We start from the raw sequence: 25,415 nt of genomic DNA on the forward strand, positions 1-25,415 counted from the left end.
AAAAAAAAACTATTTCAACCCATAGAGACTATCCATTTAATCACTAAAATAATCTATAATTTTTTATTTATACTACATACTTTGACCTTAATTCCATTAAGGTGGATAAAAATGTAATCAAAGAATATGGAAGATTACAGGAGGAGAATAGGGCTAGATTGTGAAATTATCTTATTGATGTTTAAAATACCTAATCACGAAAATTTTACGTGAATTTATTAGTAAATATTTAGTCCTCCTTTAAATGGTTCTTATTATCCTGCCTATAACACAATGAAATAAATCGAATGGCAGCTCCCCTGCTAATAAGTCGATTTCTTGTTAACCAATAAAAAAATTTGATCTGCGGATCAAGATCAACCGATCAAGTTCGTACATTCGTACAACAGATTTCGCTTTATTATACTTACTATATTAAATTTTTATTATACTGTACATAACTTATAAATCCATTGTTTTATAGCGGATAGACTAAAGAATTTAAATAATGAATTTATATATAGTATACATGATCGAAAAACATGCAGGTTGTGGTTGTGTCACATTAATAACTATAATTCATAAAATAGAAGTCTAGTAAAAATATATTTTCATCTATTGAATGTATTGAGTTCGCAAAAAAATAAAATAACGAATATAAAATTTATTCATTCAATTAGTACTAATTGTTGTTTCAAACAATGCTTCACAAGATCACAAAAATTGGGCTAGTAATTCAGGGGTGATGAAATTACAGTTTTCACAAGAAACAAGAAGGTTTCATAGAAAAAAAATATTTACTTTAATAAGCCAATCTTGGCATCTACTCAATGCTTTTAGAATGATTAAAATAAAAAAGTTTCTTTTTCTTTTTCTCTGTTTTGAAAGATTGCGCATAAGAATTACGCCAAGTTTTAGTCCTGCTGATCATTGTGTCACTGATCATGATAATTATATACAAATCGAATGCGTATCTGCGCAAAATGATAACTGCTTTGCAAAAAAAAAAAAATTTATTTTTAGTTCAATTAACAATTAAAAAAAAACTTGATTATGTGAAATAATTTCATTTGGATGAAACTATTTTGTTTTTTTTTTGAAAATAATTTTGTGTAATAAAAATAATAGGCGCAAAACCAATCAAGCAATGCCCGATTTGAACGCGTCCATTCACATTTTCTACATTTTCTGTTGCCCTCGTTCATCCATGTTTTCTGTTCAAAATACTAAACGCTAACAGAGTTAGATTGTTTTTTTTTACAAAAATTTTTAAAAGTTGATTATATAATAATAAAATTATAGGCGTAAAAACTATTCACATTTTCTTTTTCAAAATACTAAAACATCAATAAGTTAGATTATTTCTCTTACATAACTTTTATATTTGATTATATAATAATATATATAGACGCAAAACAATTAAGCAATGCCCCGATTTTAACGCCATTCACATTTCTGTTTAAAATATATGTGAACAGATATACTATAAGTAATATAATATATAAAAATAACTTTATATACACTAATATGTATATATTGTAACGATTATTTGTCATTACTATACGTAGTTTTGTAAATGTAAAATATTTAGATGTTATAAATACGTCGTTTTTTTTTGTACCTTTTTTTATCTCCTCCTTAAATATACGCATATCATTTTTATCTCCTCTTTAATATACGTTATTACAAACGAAAATGCCTTCTCAAAAAAGACAGAAGCAAATAAGAAGACAAAGAATTATAAAAAGATATTTTCGGCCCAATATTCCCATTTATAATGGAAACACGTTGAGGCTTATCGCGAACCTTCCACGGCAAAATACAAATGATTTATTAATTACTCAATTTTTCAACGGATTTTCTTTTTCTTGACGTTAACAAATTATAACCAATTAAAAAAAATGAATAAAATTGGCAAGTAAGAAATTTATTAATCAGAATTTTTTTATTCATGATATAATACTTGGTTTATTATTATCTATAAAAATTGTTTCTCTTTCAAAAATCTTGTACTATTATGCATTGTATATCTTCCCTGATTTTCCTATTCCAAACATTATACTCCACTACAAGATATTACCAATTTTTTTTATTTATGGTATAGCTTTCTTATGTTTAATGATTAATGTAATTTCACTTTAATTTCAATTTTCACATATGATGGTTTCCTGTAATAAAATATATATAAGAATATTTTGAACAAATTTTCTGAGAATTTTAAATTGGGACCTATATTTAAAAGTTACAACCTATGGTATAATTTTGAATTTCACAAACATAAAATAGTAATAAAAGTTTATATATTTATACCGGTACCAATCCCAAACATGTGATCAAAACCATGGCTGATCATAGAATGTTTTTTTTTACTCAAAAAAATTCGGCTATTTCGGCTAATCTAATTGAATTAATATGCAACTTTCAATACATATTTCGTATAAAAGCTTTTTTTTTAGAAATATATTTTAATTATGCCTAATTTCAAATATGGAAATACTGTAGCTAGTAAACGATAAACCAACTACCAACCTTAAAGGATCTATTTTTGATCGAATAGCTTAAGTATTTAGAAATTATTGAATAAATACATTATTATAAGATTTATAAAAATAAAGAAAAAAATATTTTTTTAGCAATTAACAATTTTAAATTTATTTAATTCCTTTTCATTATTTATTTTAAATTTCACAGTAGTTTTATGTCATTTTTTTGTTTCATTTTACGTTTAGAGAGTTTACTATATTATTGTATATAGTTTGTACATTAACAAAAAAAAAATTTCAAAGCTGATAGAAAAAGTTTATATAATATTTAATGTAATATATTTTATTTAAGCCAATAAAAGATATAATTTGGGAAATTATGCATGTATGGTATCACATTATTTAAGCCAAAAATTTAAAATTTCGTTTTTAACGAGTAAATTTTGTAATGATTGACAAAAATCTTAACAAAGTTGTTTATTCGGCTGGTTAAAATTATGTAATACGAAAATAATATTTGATGCAGGGGTTATTGCACAATTTGATTTATATAGGTACTTTTTTTTTTATACTATCGTTATTCATTGTTCATTTACTCTTAATAAATAACCAAGTTTTTTTTAGGAGCGGTTTGTGAACTTAATCCATCCCCTTTGTCAGAAAAGATTTAAGTAAACTTCCTCTAAAGATTTTAACATAAATAATATAAATAAAAAATTTTTCTGAATTTTCTATCTTATATATATAGCGTTAACTAACGAAGGCAATTAAGATTGTTAAAGGAAACTTGTAGTTATCTTGCAGGTATGTTTACTCCGGTTTTTTTTAAAATAAAAAAATTGAAGCGTCTCGGATATTAAATTTTGAAAATAATTGCTATTATATTTTATAATAGTAAAATAAATAAAATTTCACAAGAAATGAATAATTTGATTATTTTTGCGAGAAAAAGAATTCCTCATAGCGCAGCGTATTTTTAAGGTCTTTGACCAACTCAGTAAAAAATTTCATCCATGAATATGATACATTTACGGGAAAAAAAACACGGAATAAAATTTTTATATGCCAACCGAACTGGGGGACAAATTTTTTTTGGAAATCTTAGATGTTTATAACTAACATAAATGGTAGATTACAAGCAAAATTTGACTAGACATTATGCAGATGGATAATTTGTTTGTTGATAATCAAAAAAATTAGAAATTTATATAAAAGGAGTTGGGGAAATGGGGAAATGGGGCTTGATTACACTTTTAAAATTTTCTTTACGTGTAAAATTCATTTTATATACGACTTGGATGAACTTTTTTTATTTTATTTTGATACTTTGTTTAGTTTAACCCTAACAACTTTTTTTTTCTACTTTTTTTTCATTTATTTTCAGAATTTTCTTTAAAAATGACAATCTACTACTACAGTATAAAATAGTTAATAAATGACTTATAATATGTCTTTATTTTGAACGAACGGTACGTTATCAGGTATTCAGACTATTTTTTGCCACTATTGAAACTTGACGGTAACGCATACATAATATTAGTAAAAATTCTTAATAATATCTATATGTTTTATTAAAATCAATGATTTAAAACTTTTTTTTGTATTATTTGTTTGATGGGGGAATAGGTCTAGCATTAGGAATACTGTTGTGACCAATAGAAATTAATGTTATCAATACTAATCTCAAGATAGATGTCTCATTAAAACATCGGTTATATTAAAATCCGCATATTCCTAATCGATTAAACAATAAATGCATTTATTTGGTAATTATTAATAAGTAATTGTAATTAAAAAACGCAAATCATTATTTAATAATATATTTGTGGGTTAATTTATAATATAGATTTGATTATCTACGATGATAATATAAGTCGATTTGTTTGTTATTATTGAGGCATCCCAGGTAAAGCTAGTAGTATATTATTTTATTTTATTCGCAATCACACGAATCACGCGGGAAAAATATAAAAAAGGTTAGGACAAATACATCATCATGTTGAATCTTTAATTTGATGGAGGGACTTAATAGGTTTCTCTAAAAGATTATTAATATAAATAAAAATTTTTTTCTTTGGAATAAAAAATTTTTTTTTTTATATATATGAAAAGATATAGTGCATGTTGTGTTCACCTATGGATGATACACGCCAAAAAGGCAATTAAAATAATTTACTCGTTAGTAAAAGGATTTTTTTTTGGCTGGGGTTATGAATTAACATAATTTTTATTTTATTTCTTAGATTTACTCTGTTATCATCTTACATTACTTCAAATTCAAAATTTGCCGGTGTATTACTGCGGTTCTTTCTTTTTTTAAAAAAAAAATGAAGTGTGATGGTGAGTTCCACGGGATGTAATTGAAAGTCAGATCGATATTAAAAGTAGTCGAAAGGGCATCATCTTTTGAAAATGAATTTAGTGAATTGAAATATACTGTAATTGATACGTTTATATTGTTTATATTTCACAATTTCACATATTTCTCTGTTCTATAAATTAATTATTTATATAATAAACATTTATCGAGAAGATCATAGATAAAAAAATTTTCATTGATAAGATAATGACTTCATGACTTCATAAATAAATTTATTATTATTAAAATTAAAATATTTTTAGAATTATTACTATTTTATACAATTTTATTCTGTTTTCATAAATTTCATTCATAAGTGAGTCGTGATTTATTCCGAGGGTTTAAAATTACAGTATTAGGGTGATAAATATTGGACCCCAAATAAAGATTTAAATTTAGTTTAAAAATTCTTACATCGTTTTTGTTTTAGTTTGTTTATACTACTATAAATAATTTCTTTTTAAAAAGCGCTCAAAACGTTTAGTTCTCTGTTTGTAAGAAATTTACATTTATTTTTTTTTAATACAAAAAATCTCAGCAAAATTTTTTTTTACTGCTTTTTCAAAGTTTTCATAGTTAGAAGCTAAAGAAATTCTAATTACTTTTAGATTACTTTGAATTTTTTCGAGCAACAAAGACACAATCATATAATAAGTGTACAAATCCATTTTTTTACGTTCATTTAAATTTCCAAAATTAATTTCCATTTATTTTCGTACTTTATTATTTCGTTAGGTAATTTTTTTCCGGATTATTCATTTATATTACATCCGTGAATATTCATACAAATTTAAGTATCATTCACTAATATATTTTTATCTTCCGAATATTTAAAATAAATATTCATATACCTTCTTTCAAAATTTTCCTATTAGGATACTGGATTATTTATACATATGCCACACTGACTCTGAGAAAATGATCTTCAACTAATAATTTCCTTTTTTATAGTGTCTTTGAAAAAGTCCCAAAATAGGCTAGATAAATTTTATCCCGGCATCATCACGTTATCCCTGAGTCAGGACTGAGTACTCTGATTTTTTTATAAAAGAGGTAGCTCATGACAAAAATTCTTATTTTAAGTTCTTTTTTTCAAAAAAAAAAATATATTTGCTTTCGTATTTATGTTTTATCGGTTTATCGGTTTTTATCGAAAATTAAGATTCTATAATTTTGTGCTACAACCATTAATAATTACCTAATTTATTAAAATGCAACAATACTTTCAAAATTTTGAATATGAAATTAAGATAAATATATACAAATATATCGATTTCCCACTTAATTTGGCACTGACATGTCGAAATTGGTCTGTCATTTCAAAAGATGCTTACGCTAAAACAGAATGGTTGCTAGTGCGCTATGGAAAATCTCATGCATTATTCCACGCTGTGCGATTAGGCCCCACGTTTATAGATATCCCAGTATGTAAAACATTAATTACGAGAAAAGTTCCAATATCAAGATATTTTATTCAAAGGTTACTTATGCACTTCGGAAAATATGATCAAAAGTTGATAGAGCTCAAGATAGAGCATAATGTCGGTCAACTTGATGCGGATAGAATTCGCGCTTTCCAACAAAAAATTAAATCACCATGGGCGAGCAATTTACCATATTCGTGTTCACTTATTTATTAAATGAAGGTACAAACAATTAGCTAATATGAATGAAACCTTACCTTCAAAGGGTAATGATATGGAGCTATTTCACTTTCTCTCCGCAGGTCCTCACGTGATAAATTATGCTCCCGGCATGTTGAGAAAGAATTTGAAAGATATAGAAGATTTGATTTTAAATAAACGGTTCCGTCGTTCCATTTCCTCACAGACCAAAAGCGTATCAATTAGATTTAAATAGCGATCCATATCCTTCCAAAGATGGATTCGAAAATAATAGACGCTTAACGTAATTGCGAAAGGAATCCTTATACGTCCGGATCTAGTGAACTTATGGAAACAAATTGGTTTGTAATGACGTTGATGATTTGGTCATGCAAGGAGAACTTCTCATTATATTTCCACCAACTCCCGCGTCCGATTGGTCTTTCCCATTCATTGAAATGGTAATTTCACGCCTGGCAGAACTTATAAATCTAGGGTTCTCATTGAAGGATAATGTTATTATAGATGCACTCCATATGTTTGAGCATCGATTAAATGAAATAGAGACATCTTGTGGGACGCTTTCCTTGCAATTCGATCAAGCGAAACAACCAATTAGGAACATCCCCAAAGATGAAAATAATAAACAGCTTAACGTAATTGCGCGAGAAATCTTTATTGTTCCGGACTTAGTGAATTTATGGAAACAAATTGGCTATTATTAGATTTGTAATGACGTTAATGACTTGATCATCATACAAGGAGCTTAGGAGCACTTCTCATTCTATTTTCACCAACTCCCGCATCCGATTGGTCTTGCCCATCCATTGAAATGGTAATTTCACGCCTGGTAGAACTTATAAATCTAGGGTTCTCATTGAAAGATAATGTTATTATAGATGCACTCCGTATGTTTGAGCATCGATTGAATGAAATAGAGACATCTTGTGGGACGCTTTCCTTGCAATTCGATCAAGCGAAACAACCAATTAGGAACATCCCCAAAGATGAAAATAATAGACAGCTTAATGTAATTGCGAGAGGAATCTTTATTGTTCCGGACTTAGTGAATTTATGGAAACAAATTGGCTATTATGAGATTTGTAATGACGTTAATGACTTGATCATACAAGGAGCTTAGGAGCACTTCTCATTCTATTTCCACCAACTCCCGCATCCGATTGGTCTTGCCCATCCATTGAAATTGTAATTTCACGCCTTGCCTCTAGGTTTCTCATTGAAAGATAATGTTATAATAGATGCACTCCACATGTTTGAGCATCGATTAGACGAAATAGGAGACATCTTATGGGACGCTTTCCTTGCAATTCGATCGGGTGGAAATGTCTATTCACTCGCTCTTAAATTTTTCAGAGAAGCTTGTAAATCCGAAAGAAATTAAAGAAAGATGACCTACTAAATTTCCTTAAATCCAAATTTGATTATCATGAACAAGTTATAAAGCAAGTTGTTAAACAATATTTTATAGATAAAAAAAATGATCGGTATCACTTTAAGAAGAAAATTTTTAATACTATCACTAAAAGTTTATCACTAGTACGCTCTTATAGCAAGGAATCTGAATTACTTTGTAAGAGTCATAAGAAATAATATTAATGATAAAAGTAAAAATACCAATCGAAGAATTAAATAAATCTACACACCTGATTCCATAATCTCAATTTATGATGAAAAAATTCATTCTCGTAATTTTTGGAACGATCCTTTACATCCAACCTACACCTGTATTACATCAACTATATATACTCTATTATAGCTTTTAGTTTGTTTTCATCATTTTTTCTCGTCTTTTTTTGTGTTTAATAGAAGATGGTATAGATAACTAGCAAGCGAGTCAGTAAATAAAAGTTGTTCTTAAAATTATAAGTTTGTTCTTAAAATTAACAAGTCTTTACGATAATTAACATAATTGCGAACCCTGAACCTCAAACCTGCACAAGCAGTCTTAAGACTATAAACCTTGCAAAAAATAACCATTCTCACACTTTCCTTCGAACGGCTGCAGTTGCAGTGGCATTTTTTTAACATAAAAATTACTTAAAGTTAGATATTGCAACAAGTACCAATAAACACAAACAATATAGAACTGCCGTACCAATTCATTAAAGCATATAGAATATATCTATGTTTTGGCTCAATTCCAAAAAGCATAATTTTCAATATTTTTATAGTTTTTAGAAAAAATTGAAAGATAAAAAAAATTAATAATAGATGTATATCGACATTACGTCATTACGTCATTACGTCATTTACTAGTAACACTATTCACCACACGTGATGTCCAAAAAATTTATTGGCACATGATTAAGATACTAACCATACACAGAGACCATTCCTCACACGTGAAAATATTATGAACACGAAGAAAAATGAAAAATGAAAAGAGATACGGAACCGTTTAGGAATCAACTATGTTGTTACCATAAGAAAATACGAAAAACATATTTGGGAAAAATAGGACTCCGAAGAAACGTTTTGTATGTTTTCAACAAAATACAGGTTGGAATCGAATTACTCGCTTCCAATGAAACAAAATAATTATGGATGAGATCCTATTCCTAAGATCTGCACATGACGACTGCGGTTAATAAATAAACATTTGAATCTACCTCTTTCACCTTGAGAAAAGTGAGAGAATAATTATGAACGGAAAGTTACGACTACCTCTATTTCCTCCGGGCTTTCGAAGCGACCTTTAGATAACTTACAGGGTACTGATTTACGGATCGTGAAGTCCGCTGCCGCTGTTATTGTAAAAAACTTCCTAGAAATTGCACTCGAAGTGAAATGAAAGACCATTTTATTATCGATAATACCTTTTGTTCTTTGTTTTTTTGCTCGTCACGAGCCAAGACATCTTTTTAAGAACACCGTCAAGATCCGACAATAATATGATGCTCACACAAAAAAACAATGAGTCAAGATTAAACTCAAAACACAACATTATCCTCAATATTCGCATCATGCGGTTTCACGTGTTCCAATACTACGGCACCATTCTACAGATGACAGTATTTACGTGTGGCACTTTTAAAAGAGTGATATAAACCTCACTGTAAAATTAATGTAAACATTCAGCTAGTTCGAGTCTTTGATTAACGTTAGATTTTTTTTATTTTTATCGGTAAACGGTCGCGGCGGCCTTATTATAGTTTTTATATTTATATTTAATTCATATTTCACGACTTACATGGAGTTTGTATTATTTATGAGTTTAACCAAGTTATGGATACAAAAATAAGTATCATTTATCCGAAATATTTAGAATTATTACAAAAAGAAACTAGTTTGATCATAATCTATTTTTTGGAATCTCTCTTCTATCCTATTAACATTTACTTCCAATCGCTTTTAGTGAAGTTATTTTGCGAAAATATTTCTTGATAAGGTAAAAAACTGATTCTCTTGTTGATTAATTCCAGAAAAGGTTGTTAAACGGAGTTAGCTGAATACGGTAGAGTGATTATCCAATTATAATGTAAGAAATTCATTGTTTTTATGCGTACTTAAAAAAATTCGATCTTGAAATCATCAAATTACCTTAGTAATATGTTCGCGTTACTACGTTTTTACTAACAAATCAAGTCTTATCAGTAAGAGATGAACGCGCCAAAATGCAAGAAAAATAATAGCATGCAAACACCATTGGTCCGTTCTTTTAATCGTTTTAAAGATTTTAATAAAGATAACTTCTCGTGCTACACAAGAATAGATGTATTTACAAGATATTTTCTTATAAAAACCTCTGAAATTTTTTTCTCTCGAAAAAAAATATAAAAACCTCTGAAATTCTCCTCCCTCGAAAAAAATATTCATCATTTCCATCAATTCAATAACTTATAAAAAAACTATGGTCACTCATAATTCTTCAAATAATTTTGGTGATAATGTCTACGAATCATCGCAAACAATTGTTGCTCAGACGTACGATACATATTTGCCTGCCATGCCTGTCACATATTGCAATAACGTTAATAACGCAATTTCTGACCAACAACTCATGATGCCAAACACTATCTCTCCCAATCAGCAACCCAATGTCTCTTCGCCTAATCATAATCAGCGATATCAGCAGCCCAATGTCCCTTCATCTGATTATGATGCTAACTATAGTAACGCCATTTCTAACTATAGCAATAACGTCACTACATCTCCTGATCAGCAAACCAATGTTTCTTCACCTAATCATAATCAGCGATATCAGCAACCCAATGTCCCTTCATCTAGTAATTATGATGCTAACTATAGTAACGTCGTTTCTAACTATAACTATAGCAATAACGCCATTATCTCTCCCGATCAGCAACCCGATGTTTCTTCACCTAATCTTAATCAGCGATATCAGCAACAAAATGTCGCTTCACCTAATCAACAGCTCACCATCTCTTCCGGTTGGCAACCCATGTCAAACAATAATGTCACTACATCTCCTGATCAGCAAACCAATGTTTCTTTGCCTAATCATAATCAGGGATATCAGCAACACAATGTCGCTTCACCTAATCAACAGCAATATGATGCTATTAATAACGTCACCATCTCTTCCGGTCGGCAACCCATGTCAAGCAATAACGTCACTACATCTCCTGATCAGCAAACCAATGTTTCTTCACCTAATCTTAATCAGCGATATCAGCAACACAATGTCGCTTCACCTAATCACCAACAGCAATATGATACTAACTATCAACAATACATTTCTAACTATAGCAACTATAGCAATAACACCACTATCTCTCCCGGTCGGCAACCCATTATGTCAAACAATAACGCCACTACCTCTCTTGATCAGCGAACCAATGTTTCTTCACCTAATCTTAATCAACAATATCAGCAACACAATGTCGCTTCACCTAATCATCAGCAGCAATACGATGCTAATCATCAACAATATATTCATCAAACCGCCATTTCTAACAACACTGATTCTTTTATTCTTGGTCTTAATCACCATCACAATTATCAACAGCCCAGTGATAGTAATCATCACAATTCAAACAATACTAATCACAATAATAATCAGGAATCTTCGTCTAATAATGATTCGCCCTCGCCTTCGCTTAACATTACCATTAATTCTCCTCAGACAAATTTATTCATTATATCTACTAATTCGGATATTCAGCAAGTTCTTTCTTTTTTGAATAATCCTTCTTCAAGATCTCAACGATAAAATTTTGATTTATTAGTGGTATATAATAACTTTCGAATTTCATTCAATGTATAACCACGTAGTATCTCGTAGTATCAATTTCTTTATTTATTCTCATTTATTTCTTTATATTCTAACATAATGAGTAGTTGCTACAGTAGAAATATTTAGTCCTATCGCAAAAAATAAACTGTATACCATTTTATCTTATTTCTTACATTATTTAAATAAAATATTATTTTTTTTTAAAACTGTAAACCAGATTCATATGTAGTATTAGGCCGGCTAGGCTAACCCTTTTCAGGAGCATTATACATATAAATTTTATCTTCCATATAAATTTGTATAAGTTCATTCTATACCGCCATACTAAGACTACCTAATTTGTAACGACCAACCAAGCCTATTATTTTTATTTTATATTATTAAAATAATAGTAAATTATAAGTCTTAAATAAAAATATATTTTAATATTCGAATTTTAAGTCGTTTAAAAAAACATATTCTATTGATTAGACGCTAATTGAATGATAAAAATTTTTTTAAAGTAAACGAATCGATATAGAAATTTCAAAAAAAAAGTATTGTCAATTTACTTATTTGATTAATCAGGAAGATTGAAAAAAGAGAGATTTATGGGCAATCAGTTCACAATATAAGCAGATTTGTAAGATGTTACAATGCAAATACGCCTCATAATAAAGAGGGGTTAATACATAACTCATAATAAAGGGAAGTTTGTAAAGAAACGCGTAAGTTTAGAAAATTTCAGTTTTCACAATACTGTAGTAGAAAAAATAATTACATTGATACACAAATAGACAGTACATGCATTATTTATTAGAAAATTTTACATAAAATGCATTTACGCACTACTATACGATGCTTTAAAACTCTTTATCAGTTGTAACTTGTAACCGCGACTAAAATCCACTTTTTTCCTTAAGTAAACTTTCAGAGCAGGCTAAAAATACACTTATGATTTTCAAGTACTATTAGTCTTTGTTAAAAAAAAATGCTAAATCATGTGACTTTGTCCCGTTTCAAAATAAGTCAATTTTTACTTCCGTTGTTAAGTTTTTATATAAATACCAAGTAGATTGTAAGAATATCGTCAAGGAACTTAGAAATTAAAATTCTCGCGAAAAAAATTCCTGTTCCCGTATATATTATGTTTACGACTTATTTATCATTTATCTGTACTACAGCCTTAAATTCATCATGAAATTTTTAATTTTGATCTTGTCTTCCATATGGATTAGTTCTGGAATTCTATATTTTAATCGAATTTTGTGCGAATATCATAAAAAACTATCACAAATTATTATTTCCTAATATGCAAATTAAGTTTAATATTCCTAATTATTCATTTTTGCATTTTAAAGTGTATTCTTGACGATGAGAGATTCACTATTAGAATTATCTTGTATGGACGGGTAGAGTGCTTTTATTTTTCTCCATAATGTTATATTTTGTAATAAATATATAGTGTCAACAGTGTCATTAACTAGTACGTACTTATAGAGCCCAAACATTTTTAATTCTATCGCGCTTTTCAAAATTGTGCTACCCCCTATAATTACCATAAAAAAAAATTTTTTTTATAAAAATTCGTGATTATTTGTGATTACTAATAGCGGGAGTTTATTATAAAAACTGCAGTGTTCGATTATTTTGCAGCCTATTAGGTATAACAAGGGTGGATTGAAATATTGGTTATATAAATAGCACGTTAATTATTTAAAAAATTAAATATTTTATATAAAAAAAACTGTTAAAATTAGGTATCATGGGCACGAGCTTATCATGGGTCCGATATTTTACCCCCTGTATAAATATAATTATAAAGTAAACCCTAGAATGGTTTCACATTATTTTAAACTTTAAAATAAAAAATTCTGTATATTAAAAAAATACCGACTTTTAAAAAAACAAATTTTGTTAGGTAGGGACGTTAACAAATATTTACATAAAAAAAAAATTTTCAAATTATATCTTTTATTGACTTAAATAAAAATATACTATTATACATTATTAATATAAACTTTTTCTAACAGATTTGAAAATTTTTATTTTGTTATTGCCTAATATAAAAATTTACAATGACATATAAACTATTGAATTGAAAAATAAAATAAATAATGAAAATAAGTTCCGTTAAAAAATGTGTCTTCATTGTTGATTATTTCTTTGTTCACCTGATTTGTTGGCGACTTAATTTGATTCTGTAATTTTTTTTTTTTTTTTTAGATTTTTATAAAAACTGTTTATCGAAATAGAGCTGGTTTTATTGTTAGTTAAGAGTAAAACATACACTATATCTTTTCATATATCTAAAAAAATTTCTTTATTCCATGAAAAAATTTTTCATTTATATTCCTCCATACCATTATGTTAAAATATAAAGAAATAAAGAAATAAATAAAAAAGAAATAAATATTATCAAATGGGAAAAATCCTATTCATTGAACGTTAGAATTTATTGTTGAAACCGAGCAAGAACTCGTTGAAGAATATCCGAATTAGTTGTAGGTATAATAATAATAGTTGCCTGAGGAGAATTAATATTAATACCAAACGAATTAAGCAGAGGAAGAATATTTAATTGTGATGGGTTACTAGGTTGATTTTGATTGTTGTAAGATTGCGGTGGCGAAAAAACGTTATTGGATTGTTGATTGTTATGATGAGTGAAAGCGTCATGATTATTACTATTATTACTAGAAGAAAAGGTAACGTTATTGTTTGTATCGACATTGGACATGTGTTGTTGATAGTTGTGGTATTGATTATGGTCAGAAGTAGTGGAAGGACTAGTAGCATTGTTGTTAGAAATGCCAGATTGCTGGATATGTTGAACATTATGTTGATAGTGATTAAACGAAGCGTGATCAGGAGGAATAGTGGCGTCATTGTTCTGATCAGAAATTACGTTAACGTTATTGTTATACGTGACAGGCGTATATGTCGCTGCTGTTTGAGAATTGGATTCGTAAACATTGTTACTAAAACCACTTGGTAGAGAATTATTAATATTCATAGTTATTTTTTTTTTTGATAGATTATTGAATTAATGGAAATAAAGAATATTTTTTCGAGAGAAGAAAATTTCTAAAAAAAATCCTATTCTGTAACACGAAAGACTATTTTTATTATTGAATTCTTTAAATGATTTAAAAAAATGGACTAATAATAATGTTTGCACATCTAGGCGTTTCTGTTTTTAGGTTCTAAAAGAATAGCTTAAAAAATTTTTTTGATAATATTGTTTCGTAATAATAGCAGTAATACACGTTTAAGTGTAAGTGTTTAAGATTCGTGTCTTTGAACGATTCAGAATTCAATTCGTTTAAATAAATTAATATTCATATGAGATTCAAATTAAGTGGGAAATCGACGTATTTGTATATTTTAATATCTTAATTTCATATTCAAGATTTTGAAAATATTGTTGTATTTTAATAAATTAGGTAATTATTAATGGTTATAGCACAAAATTAAGAATCTTAATTTTTTTCAATAAAACCGGTAACGAAAATACCTCTTTTTATAAAAAAAATTAAAGGAAGTACTCGGACCCGACTCAGGACAACAAATTGATGGGTTGAATTTTTTATCTAGCCTATTTTAGAACTACTTCAATATGAAAAAGGAAATTTTCGGAATAATTGATGATTACTCCGTGATGATCATTTCCAAATCACAAGCTCTTTAGCGTAAAAAAGAGATAGAGGTGATTAGATCATTTCTAAATTTATCTACTTTTTCGCTCAATTTGTAATTTGTCCTCCGACCTGCATATTTTCATCTTTTTGAGAATGCGCCATATGAACATGAAAAATGAATTCTATAAATAAAAAAAAAATGCATTATGCTTTATCGTTATGATTATGCATAATGCATAATGCATAATGCATATATGCTTCTCTAACATCAAAAGAATAAAAATTGCAATTTAGGCCTTCCTGTGCCACTTTCGTTGCATGTTTAGATTGTTTAGTTGAGTCATCAAATAATAGAAAAATTTAATTTTGCCGATCACTTAGATGTAAAAAATTTTTCTTGGTAGATCGTAAGACAGGTATTGTGTAAATAAGTTCATTATAGATAGGTATAACAAAATCTTACAAAAATTTTTTCTAAATTTTTTTTTCTAATAATATAAACAATAAATCGGTATAAGGCAGATATTGTGTATAAGTAAAATTTCTGATCTATAATTAGAGTTCTGAATGGTTCAGGTCAGGTCAGGTCAGGTTATATCAGATTATCTGTTTGACCTGACCTGAAACTAAAAAAAAGTTTTATTTTATATAGTTTTATATAAATATCAAAAAAAAAGTCATATAATTACATACGTTTCTAATAGATCTAAGCAAAAAAGTAATTCTTTGAATTCAAAATATGTACATGTACAGTATATGGTCAGAAATTACAATGTGAGTTACTGCGCAGATGCTAGATCTGGTATTCGATACTCGAATTTAAATCTGGATGGAACGAAGGAAACTGGATTTATCATATCTAGATAACCGAAGAAAACTCGAATAAAACTAGATATAAATCTGAAGGATTCGATATATTATAAGTTACTATAAAATAAATCGATCATATATAATTCATTATTTAAATTCTTTAGTTTATCCGCTATAAAACAATGGATTTATAAGTTATGTACACTTGTACAGTATAATAAAAATTCAATATAGTAAGTATAATAAAACGAAATCTGTTGTACGAATGTACGAACTTGATCGGTTGATCTTGATCCGCAGATCAAATTTTTTTATTGGTTAATAAATAAAAATGTAAGGTTTTAGAAAGACGACTTACTTGTTTAAGTAAAAGATCATCAAACAAGTTTTTTTTTTAATATAAATTCCTTTCAGTTTTTCTGTTAAGATTTCCAAAAAAAAAAAAATTGATTTTATATGAAAAGACTTTGAAAAAAAAATTTATCCCCAGTTCGGAGTTCGGCTGCATATAATAAATTTATTCCGTATTTTTTTTTATTTCCGATAAGTGTGTCATATTCACGGATAAAATTTTTAAAAATTTGCTGCGCTATGAGAAATTCTTTTTCTCGCAAAAATAATGAAATTATTCATTTCTTGTGAAATTTTATTTATTTATTATTATAATAAACTTTTTAATTATTTAAAATAAATTTCATGTAAAAAAATCACTTGTATTTTTAGCTTTTAATTTCTAAAATATAAAAATTTTACGTTTTTATCGTTCGTTTTTTTACAAATCACAATATTAATTACTTTATTAATACATCTCATAATACCATCTCATAATACGATTAATTGTTCGATCAAGATCTTTGTCAATTTAATCCTAGTTTGATTATCAGTTGTAATAATTTTAAAATTTTCATTATTCAAATAAATCGTTGCTTTTGGAGATATTAAACTAATTTTATAACTTGAATTTCTCTTATCTTCTTCAAATTCATCTATTCTACATCCAAATAAAATATATTAAGTAATTTTCTTTAATTTTATTAGTTAGTATGAAAATAAAAAGATTTTATTTTGTTTAAAACTTACCATTTGTTCAGTTAATTCATTAATAAGTTTTGAGACATCAAATTCCCCACAAACATATCTTTGTTGATTTAATTGATTTTCTGCTGAAGTTAATGATGTTTTTGTATTATGAATATTAAATGTTCCATTCAATGATGCTATTAGCGAATCTTTTCCAAGATTAACCAATTCAATATTTGAAGCAAGCTTAAATAACAATAAAACTATTTTATTAGAGAATTCAAACAAATTATGTGTAAATAATTATTAAACATCAAACTTACATTTTCTGTCATAACAGTCCTGACAAATTGTGAATTAATAGAAATATTAACGATATCTAAACACTCATATAAAGTAATTAATGAGTTTGGTAAATTTGGCCTTATATTTCCCGATTCTTTTATAATCTTTTGAGGAATCAAAACATGTCGAGGTTTCTTTTCTCTCAGTATATTTGTTACCTCATTGATTGTTAAATTGGAAGATATATAGGTTTTATTTGTAAACCTTCAAACGCTGACATCGCCTCCTCACAATCATACTCGGATTCTTTTTTAAATTTTTCATTAATTAATCACGCGAAAAAGTAATATAATAATAATTATTACAATGTACAAACCTGTAAATATTATTGAATTGTTTGAATTATTTCCTCACTTTCTAATGAAATTAATGGTTGCACCACTACGTAATGACGGATGTCCAGCGAAGACAACACATGGTTCTTGATATTTTTCCCGTAATGAACTATCAGCCCTAGAAGCATAATATAATAACGATTGCTCAATCATGTCTTGATGATGCATCGGATTATCTGGCAAGTACATTTTTTGCTGTCTCTCGGTACACATCCTAATAACATAAAGATAGTATTAACAAATATCTTGTTCTTGTTTCATGATTAATATCAATTATTGTATAAAAAATTTTCAAAACAATGATCATTTATCGAAGTTTTTCCCAAACTTTTTTTTTTATAGGGAACAATTAATTAACATACAACTCCCCACATATATTAGAATATTTGAGGGATTCCTCAGCTATAGGAGATACTGCATAGAAGGGAATACCACGTAATCCTACGGCCCTTAGGTGTTGACTCAAAAAACCTATTATATCAAAAATAATTCCATTCATCGTACAAGGGAATAAAACATTTCCTTTATTTTTTAGAGTGTTGGCTAATAATTATAATTATTAATTAATTAGTTATAATATTTAAAAGAATGTTATTAAATCATGCTAAACTTAAATTATATTTATTCGTACCAACACAATTTCCAATTTCAATAAGAATGGTTTCAAATCTAGCTCCATCCTTATCACGCAAGTCGCTAAGAATGATAACATCAGCATTAATTAATACCGTCTCATCAAAAGGTAAAGGATGTATATTTTGTACCGTGGATGATGATGACACTATACTAATCTATTAAAAAAGATCCAATTTTTTTTTATAGTAAGTAAATAATTAATTAAGTAACATACTATCTATATCCTTAAATGTTAAGTTACCTTTTCACCTCCACAATCAATCATCCAATTAGCACTACCAAGGCAATAACCTGAACTATATGCAGTAACTTCGAGTTCATATAAATTCTATTGAGTATGTTAGAATTATATAAAAAAAAAAAATTACTGAAAATATGTGTATCAGCGAAACTCACCAGATGTTCACCAAATCTTACAGGTCTCACTTTATCAATACAAGATTGAATGACTGCTATTAAATATAAAGATCGCGTAACATTTCAATCTGCAGTGACACCGAAATTTTAGTAGATCCAGGTTGTGAATGAGTTCGACTTTTAAGTACACTATCACCAAAGAAATGCACCAATTCCTTCATCATCTGTCTATAAAAGAAAAAAATATGATTAATAAATAAATATAGATTCAATTATTTATATTTAAAAATTATTTTACCGTCCAAATAAAACTGTAGGTTCTGTAGCGTAAATCATTCCTTTGAAATTAGTATTCAGTAATATAAGGTAAAGCTAACATATGATTATAATTGGTAATAAATATGAAATCAATATTCCAATCGATGCTACTAAATTTAGGAGTTCCACTAAAAATTGACCACGCCGACGAACTCCACCACCTGCACCTCCACTACCATCACCAGTTGAATCAATTAGATGATCCAATTTACGACGTTTCTTATCATTTTCTTTATTTTCTGATATAGCATCATTAGAAGATGATGTATGATCCGAACGATCTGATATATTGGAAGAAACTTCAACAGAAACTGATGCATGTTGTTTTGCTTTTGACCCGATGATATCACGAGGAGGAAATTCTAAAAAGTAAGTAGTATCTAATTAATATATTCATTTGCATTAATTTGATTAAAAAACAATTTCTTCTTAAGTTACGACTTAACGGATGCTAATTTTAAAAAATGATAATAATAATCAGTTTAATTAATTTAATTCACTGATATAAAAATAAATGTTAAATGTTAATGAAACATGTTCTATGAATTGCATCAAAAACTATGTATAGTTACCAATTTCATTTTGGTAGAATTTATAATACGTTTAAAAGAATTTTTTTTAAGGCAGATCTGATTTTATATTATTTTTAACGTATGACAATGCAGGTGTAACGTACAACTGTAGCACGACAAATAGAGCGTGACAAAAAAAAATATTCACCCCAGCTTAAATTTTATCGTATTATAAAGGTGGTCAAAGAATTTTTCTACATTATGACAATTTTAATGTTAATCCACTGAAATATATTCATGCAACTTTATAGGTTGAATGAAGTCACGTACATACTGCGGCAATGGTTTGACTTAAAAACAAATGTGCTAACAGTTAATACAGTTAATTCAGAATAAAATGACTTTAGAAAGATCCGGCTATATTCTATTTAAGTTATATATAAATAGTTAATAATATACAGTATCTTGATTTATTTCAGAAAATAGGAATACAAACGAAATCTTTTTAAATGTTTGAAGTATGGATTTGTGAGAATTGAATATGCATTGTGGTTGTAATAATTTTACTATAATCACGTGCTCGGGCTTTTTTGACTGTTACAGTTGTAATCGTTAAAATCAGATCTTGCCTTAAAATTCTTTTAAAAATGCTATTTATCTATTATAAATTGTGAAACGAGTTACCCAAGGTTACATAACCTTTGCAACCAGTCATAACTATTACATCAATGGTAAAACTCGTGTCCTTGTTTTGGATAGCGAAGAGATCGATGATCCCACAGGATGAAAATTGGGCCACGAAATTATTTATTTTATGTTTAGTTATTTCTTCAACTTTCGTATATAATATTAATGGAGTTGTTGATAGAGAAGACATGGAAAAATTGCATTTGATGACAGATTTAAGTAATTTTATCAATAACCAATGAAAAAAAGATATAAGGTACAAGTATATGATTTATTACTTTATATCATAAACCGAATATTAACTATAAAATATTTTAAATATATATTAGTACTATATCACAATCGGATTTATATATTTTTTCTCAATCACACGTTTTGCTTTACATGAGAAGTTGGTATCTGCCTCAAGAATTTTTCTATAGAGATAAATTTTCAGATACCATATATCGGAAAAAGAAAAGGTAAAGGCGCGATTTGTTGAGCAAAGTTAGTATTCATATTGGTTGGTAAAGCTTAAATGTGACTAAGGTTTACTTTCATGAAAGAAAGTTAGACAGATTACTATTTCCTTTTACAAAATTTTAATAATCATTTATATAATAATAAATAAATATGATAGACGCAAAAAACAATTAAGCAATGAACGCGTCCATTCACGTTTTCTGTTTCAAAATACTAAAACGCCAACAGAGTTAGATTCTTTCTTTTACAAAAATTTTTAATAGTTGTTTATATAATAGGTGCGAAAACAATTAAATAATGTCCAATTTTAACGCCATTCACGTTTTCTATTTCAAGATGCTAACGCTAACATATATAATCAAACTTTTTTTTACAAAATTTTTAAAAATCGTTTATATACTAATAATGAAATCATAGGCGCAAAATAAATTAAGCAATGCCCCCGATTTGAACGCATCTATTCACATTTCTTTTCAAAATAATAAAACATCAATAGAGTTAGATTATTTCTCTTACAAAAACCTTAGATTATTTCTTTACTAAAATTTTTAAATAGTTGATTATATAAACTATAGGAACAAAAACAATTAATCAATGCCCCATTCTCTGTTTTAAAATATATATGAACAGATATATTAAAAGTAATATATAAAAATAACTTTATATAGTATACTAATATGTATAAATGAATTTATATTGTAGCGATTATCTATCATATGTAATTTTGTGAATGAAAATATTTAGATGCTATAAATACGTTTATCTCCTTCTTAAATATACGCATATCATTTTTATATCCTCTTTAATATACTGTACGTTATAAAAACGAGATTTCTTCTTTTTGCTGTTGTTATCAATCAGCTCCACCGGAAAAGATCCCGTTCTACTGGCAAAATCATTTAATTAGTTAATATTTAGACATATTAAAAATAGCTATTAGCTAAATTATTTTTTACCTGCCACTGCTGCTAAGTAGTATGAATACTTTAATTTAGCTATATGTGTTTATTAATAAATTAGTAAGATTAAATAATATAACTTCTTACACAGTAGAACATCTTGATTTCGATCTGCTCAAGGATTTTTAAATACACTTCTACTTCATTTTGTTGGTGATTTACTTTTACCAAAAATATGATCTAAGAATCCACTGACCATGTTTTCTCGTTTTATACATAAGACTCGTAGCGCTAGACAACCCGGGACAACCTGGGTCAAGCAAAGGCATAACCCTGACCTGACGAGTCAGGTTGACTACAGGACTCGTGTCAAATAATGATAAACCCGATTCGGATTTTTAACACGAGTCAGGTCAAATGACCCATTCGGAACACGATAATAATAATTGATAGCCATAAATTTATTAAAATTTACAGTAATTTTGTAGATCAATTTTATTTAAAATAAATTCGAATAAGGCCACTTCAAGTCATCATCACCTGCCCTATAAAAAAGGATTGTCCGGTTTTTGTCCGGTTTTTGTCCAGTTAAATAAGCAGACAAATTTCGGACATTGTTATGTCCGGAAAGTGTTCCAAAACGTGATCGTTTCCGACATTCGGAATAAGTCCGGAATTCAAATATATCCGGAATATGTCCGGAATATTAACAATCCATATTAAGTGATATAAAAAACTGACATTTTCCAAACACATTCTGGACACTTTCAGAACATATTTTTTATTTCGTTTTTCCGGACAATTTCCATCAACGACATTGCCCAGATTTATCAATAATGCCGGTCAATTAAATATTCATAATATTGGCCCACATTTTGGCCCACATTAATTTCACATTTTGGCCCGCATTAATTTCACGTTTTGGCCCGCATTAATTTACATTTTGGCCCACATTAATGCACATTTTGGCCTACATTAATTGCATATTTCTGTATACATCAATAGCGCACTAATTGTACATTTTTACATTTTCATAGTTTTTTTATTTGGCATCTTTATTTATAAAACCATTAATACAAGCTATATAATTCTTTAAAAGAGAAAATACAAAAAAAAAAAAAAAAAAAAATGATAAAATTGGGTTTAGAATTTGATCGCAAAAATACCATTACTACAAAATCTGCCTAAATAACCAAAAATCAGACTTATTAAATTAATTGATGTTTCTATAATGATGAAAAAGTAAGAAAATTAATAGGAAATAGTAAAAGGAAAGAAATGGAACTAAAAACTGAACTTATCTAGAACTGAATTTTACAAGAAAATTATTTCTACAATAAAAAAGTAAAAAAGAAACAATTAACATATATAAGAAATAAAATACCAATAAATTAAGAAATAATACTTACATAGGAGACAATTTCATAATGACCTTCTCTTGAACCTGTATTTGCTTGTCCACTACACTATTTTAAACGTTAGTAATGTAACATCTGACAACAAAAGATATTTTTTGCTAGTTAAGGACAAATAAAAAACTCAAATTTGAATGAAGCCCGTGAAAGAAAAGTAAAACATCTAAATTATTATACTTTTTTGCTTTTTCCTCTCTTTCATATTCATATTCTCTTTTTCCTTCTCTTTCAGTTTCTTTCTTTTCTGACAATTCTTAAATGATAAAAATAGGAAAAATAAAAATTAACAAGTGATAAACAAAATATTAAGCTACATAAAAAATTCTTTTTGAATAATTTCTATAAATACTTATCACAGAAAATTCACAATTTTTTTTATTTTTAGATTTATCATAGTTTTAGTATAGATCGGTTAGTTATAGAGGGTATTATATTTTTATATTATTTTCTAGGTGTATGTAGTTCTTTTTATATATACATGATTAATAAACGCGTTACTAATTTATAAAAAAATAAATAAATAAATAAATACTTACTACAAAACATTAAAACATATACTGTAGTTCGTTCCTTTCCAAATTAAATACTTCAAAAAGGCAAGCGTCAGACCTGATAGCATCAAATATCATCATTCTAATAAATAATAATAAAAAGAAATATTTCATATTAATAATAAAATTTAAAAATTAAAGAAAATAATTAACGATAATTAAAAATGAAAAGGTTTTAAAGAGTGAATAAACAAACAAACAAACACTCAAACACAATTATTTATTGCAGATCGGCAAAGATTCTGATTGGCCATGACCATGCGTCAGTTTTATTATGCTGCGCCCAGCTTTAATTAACTAATGAGATCTACCTGTTTTACAAAAAAAAAGAATTCCATTTTTTCTTTGCATTTACACGAAATTTGCTTTAAAACCAAATTTTTTAAGATCCTTTTAAAGTTATGCATGAAAATTTTTTTACTGACAGAAATATATGTAATTTTATGAGAAGAAAAATGTTTTTCTAATATTAAATAGTCGGGTATTCAAACAGTTTTCGCGTAAAATGCAAAAAATCAAATTTTTACTATAAGAAGAGGCTTTTATTGGTTTGTATGATAATTAATATTCATTTTTATTATTATCAATATATTCTTTTATTTACAGCTTTTTTAAACTATATTTGTTTTATTTTTGGTCTATACTTATTGCAATTTTCTTCTTTCCTTTTTTTAGGCGTTATTTCTTTTTTTCAATTTTTTCTTTCACATTTAGATCTTTTCCAATAAGGGAGGTTAAAAATTTAATTTAATTTTTATCAACCTACAAGAAAACAGAAGACAAACAATAATTTAATAAAACTTACTGCTACGAAACAAAACCTCATTTCTTTATTTCATAGTCCACAGTTTGAAGAATCTGGTAGGAGTTCTTTAATTCATCATTTCTTTCATGCTATTTTCTTGATTTCATCTTTATTTACTTTTTTTTCATTTTTCATTCTTGTTAGCGCATGAAATGGCAGTTTGTAATCGGCCACATATGTTCATAGAACTTATTATTCAATTTTTGTCAAATAATAGTAAATAAAAGCAATTTTCTTGCATGTTATAGTTGTGCTAGCAAAAAAAGTTGACATTTGGTCAGCTGCTGTATAATGAAAATATTAATGATTAAAGGAAATAAACAGATCTTTACGTAACCTACCAGTCACAAGATGATTCAAATTAATTAATTCAGAATAATGTAAAAAGTTTGGGGGAGTGCTGTTAGTTCTTGATTTATTTTGTTTTTGTCTTTCTTTCTTTCTTTTTAAATTTTTTTATTTTCGTCATCTTTTCCTTTTTCATTTCATTTATTTACCTTCATTTTTCTTTTTCTTTTTATCTATCTATTTTTCTTATTTTAGTTTTTGTCTTTTTTCATTTTTAAATTCTTGATCTGATCTTTAAAATTTTTTCTTGGTCCTTTTTGCTTGTCTACATTCATTTTTTATTTCATTTTTTACTTTTAAACCATGGAAATTCTGATATAAATTTTTATTTAGGTTAGTTAAGTTAAGGCCATATTGTAGTTCATGTAAAATTAAATAACCAATAGATCATCTTTTAATCATGCATATTATTGTAAAAATTTTAATTAATATAAATAAAATGTTCATTTTGTTAAAAAACAAAATCTTAACTAGTTTTTTTTACATATCTCCACAGTGAATAGTTTTAATTGCAAAATTAAACTTAGTTAACGAGGAAAATTATTTGATAAGTTTCTAATTCACATATACATCGGGAAATTTTTCAGGTGGTTATATGTTGATGAAAAACCCACGTGATAAATATCAATAATAATCAAACTTGTCGAGTAAT

General features: G+C 27.4%; 6 protein-coding genes across 6 annotated transcripts; 4 read left to right on the top strand and 2 right to left on the bottom strand.

Moving 5' to 3' along the window:
• Positions 1-6,032: 6,032 nt before the first annotated feature.
• Positions 6,033-6,461, top strand: OCT59_014812 (uncharacterized protein; the record flags this gene model as incomplete). The annotated part of the gene is made up of 1 exon (XM_025331494.2): positions 6,033-6,461. One exon carries the CDS (start codon positions 6,033-6,035, stop codon positions 6,459-6,461), a length of 429 nt encoding a protein of 142 aa, XP_025186785.1.
• A 353-nt stretch (positions 6,462-6,814) lies between these two features.
• OCT59_014813 (uncharacterized protein) lies at positions 6,815-7,150 on the top strand (the record flags this gene model as incomplete). Its single annotated transcript, XM_025324311.1, has 1 exon — positions 6,815-7,150. One exon carries the CDS (start codon positions 6,815-6,817, stop codon positions 7,148-7,150), a length of 336 nt encoding a protein of 111 aa, XP_025186786.1.
• Positions 7,151-7,257: 107 nt separating this feature from the next.
• OCT59_014814 (uncharacterized protein) lies at positions 7,258-7,566 on the top strand (the record flags this gene model as incomplete). The annotated part of the gene is made up of 1 exon (XM_066150262.1): positions 7,258-7,566. One exon carries the CDS (start codon positions 7,258-7,260, stop codon positions 7,564-7,566), a length of 309 nt encoding a protein of 102 aa, XP_066002445.1.
• A 2,730-nt stretch (positions 7,567-10,296) lies between these two features.
• OCT59_014815 (uncharacterized protein) lies at positions 10,297-11,619 on the top strand (the record flags this gene model as incomplete). Its single annotated transcript, XM_025331495.2, has 1 exon — positions 10,297-11,619. One exon carries the CDS (start codon positions 10,297-10,299, stop codon positions 11,617-11,619), a length of 1,323 nt encoding a protein of 440 aa, XP_025186787.1.
• Positions 11,620-14,077: 2,458 nt separating this feature from the next.
• On the bottom strand, positions 14,078-14,638 carry OCT59_014816 (uncharacterized protein; the record flags this gene model as incomplete). Its single annotated transcript, XM_066150263.1, has 1 exon — positions 14,078-14,638. The coding sequence occupies one exon, from the start codon at positions 14,636-14,638 to the stop codon at positions 14,078-14,080; it is 561 nt and encodes a 186-aa protein (XP_066002446.1).
• Positions 14,639-17,055: 2,417 nt separating this feature from the next.
• OCT59_014817 (uncharacterized protein) lies at positions 17,056-19,665 on the bottom strand (the record flags this gene model as incomplete). Its single annotated transcript, XM_066150264.1, has 15 exons — positions 17,056-17,064; positions 17,154-17,339; positions 17,417-17,472; positions 17,643-17,684; positions 17,755-17,787; positions 17,884-17,987; positions 18,136-18,316; positions 18,405-18,564; positions 18,651-18,737; positions 18,806-18,861; positions 18,945-18,994; positions 19,065-19,104; positions 19,225-19,446; positions 19,523-19,535; positions 19,657-19,665. The coding sequence occupies 15 exons, from the start codon at positions 19,663-19,665 to the stop codon at positions 17,056-17,058; spliced, it is 1,248 nt and encodes a 415-aa protein (XP_066002447.1).
• Between the last annotated feature and the right edge of the window lie 5,750 nt (positions 19,666-25,415).

Source organism: Rhizophagus irregularis, chromosome 22 (genome assembly GCF_026210795.1).
Source record: "Rhizophagus irregularis chromosome 22, complete sequence".
NCBI lineage: Eukaryota > Fungi > Glomeromycota > Glomeromycetes > Glomerales > Glomeraceae > Rhizophagus > Rhizophagus irregularis.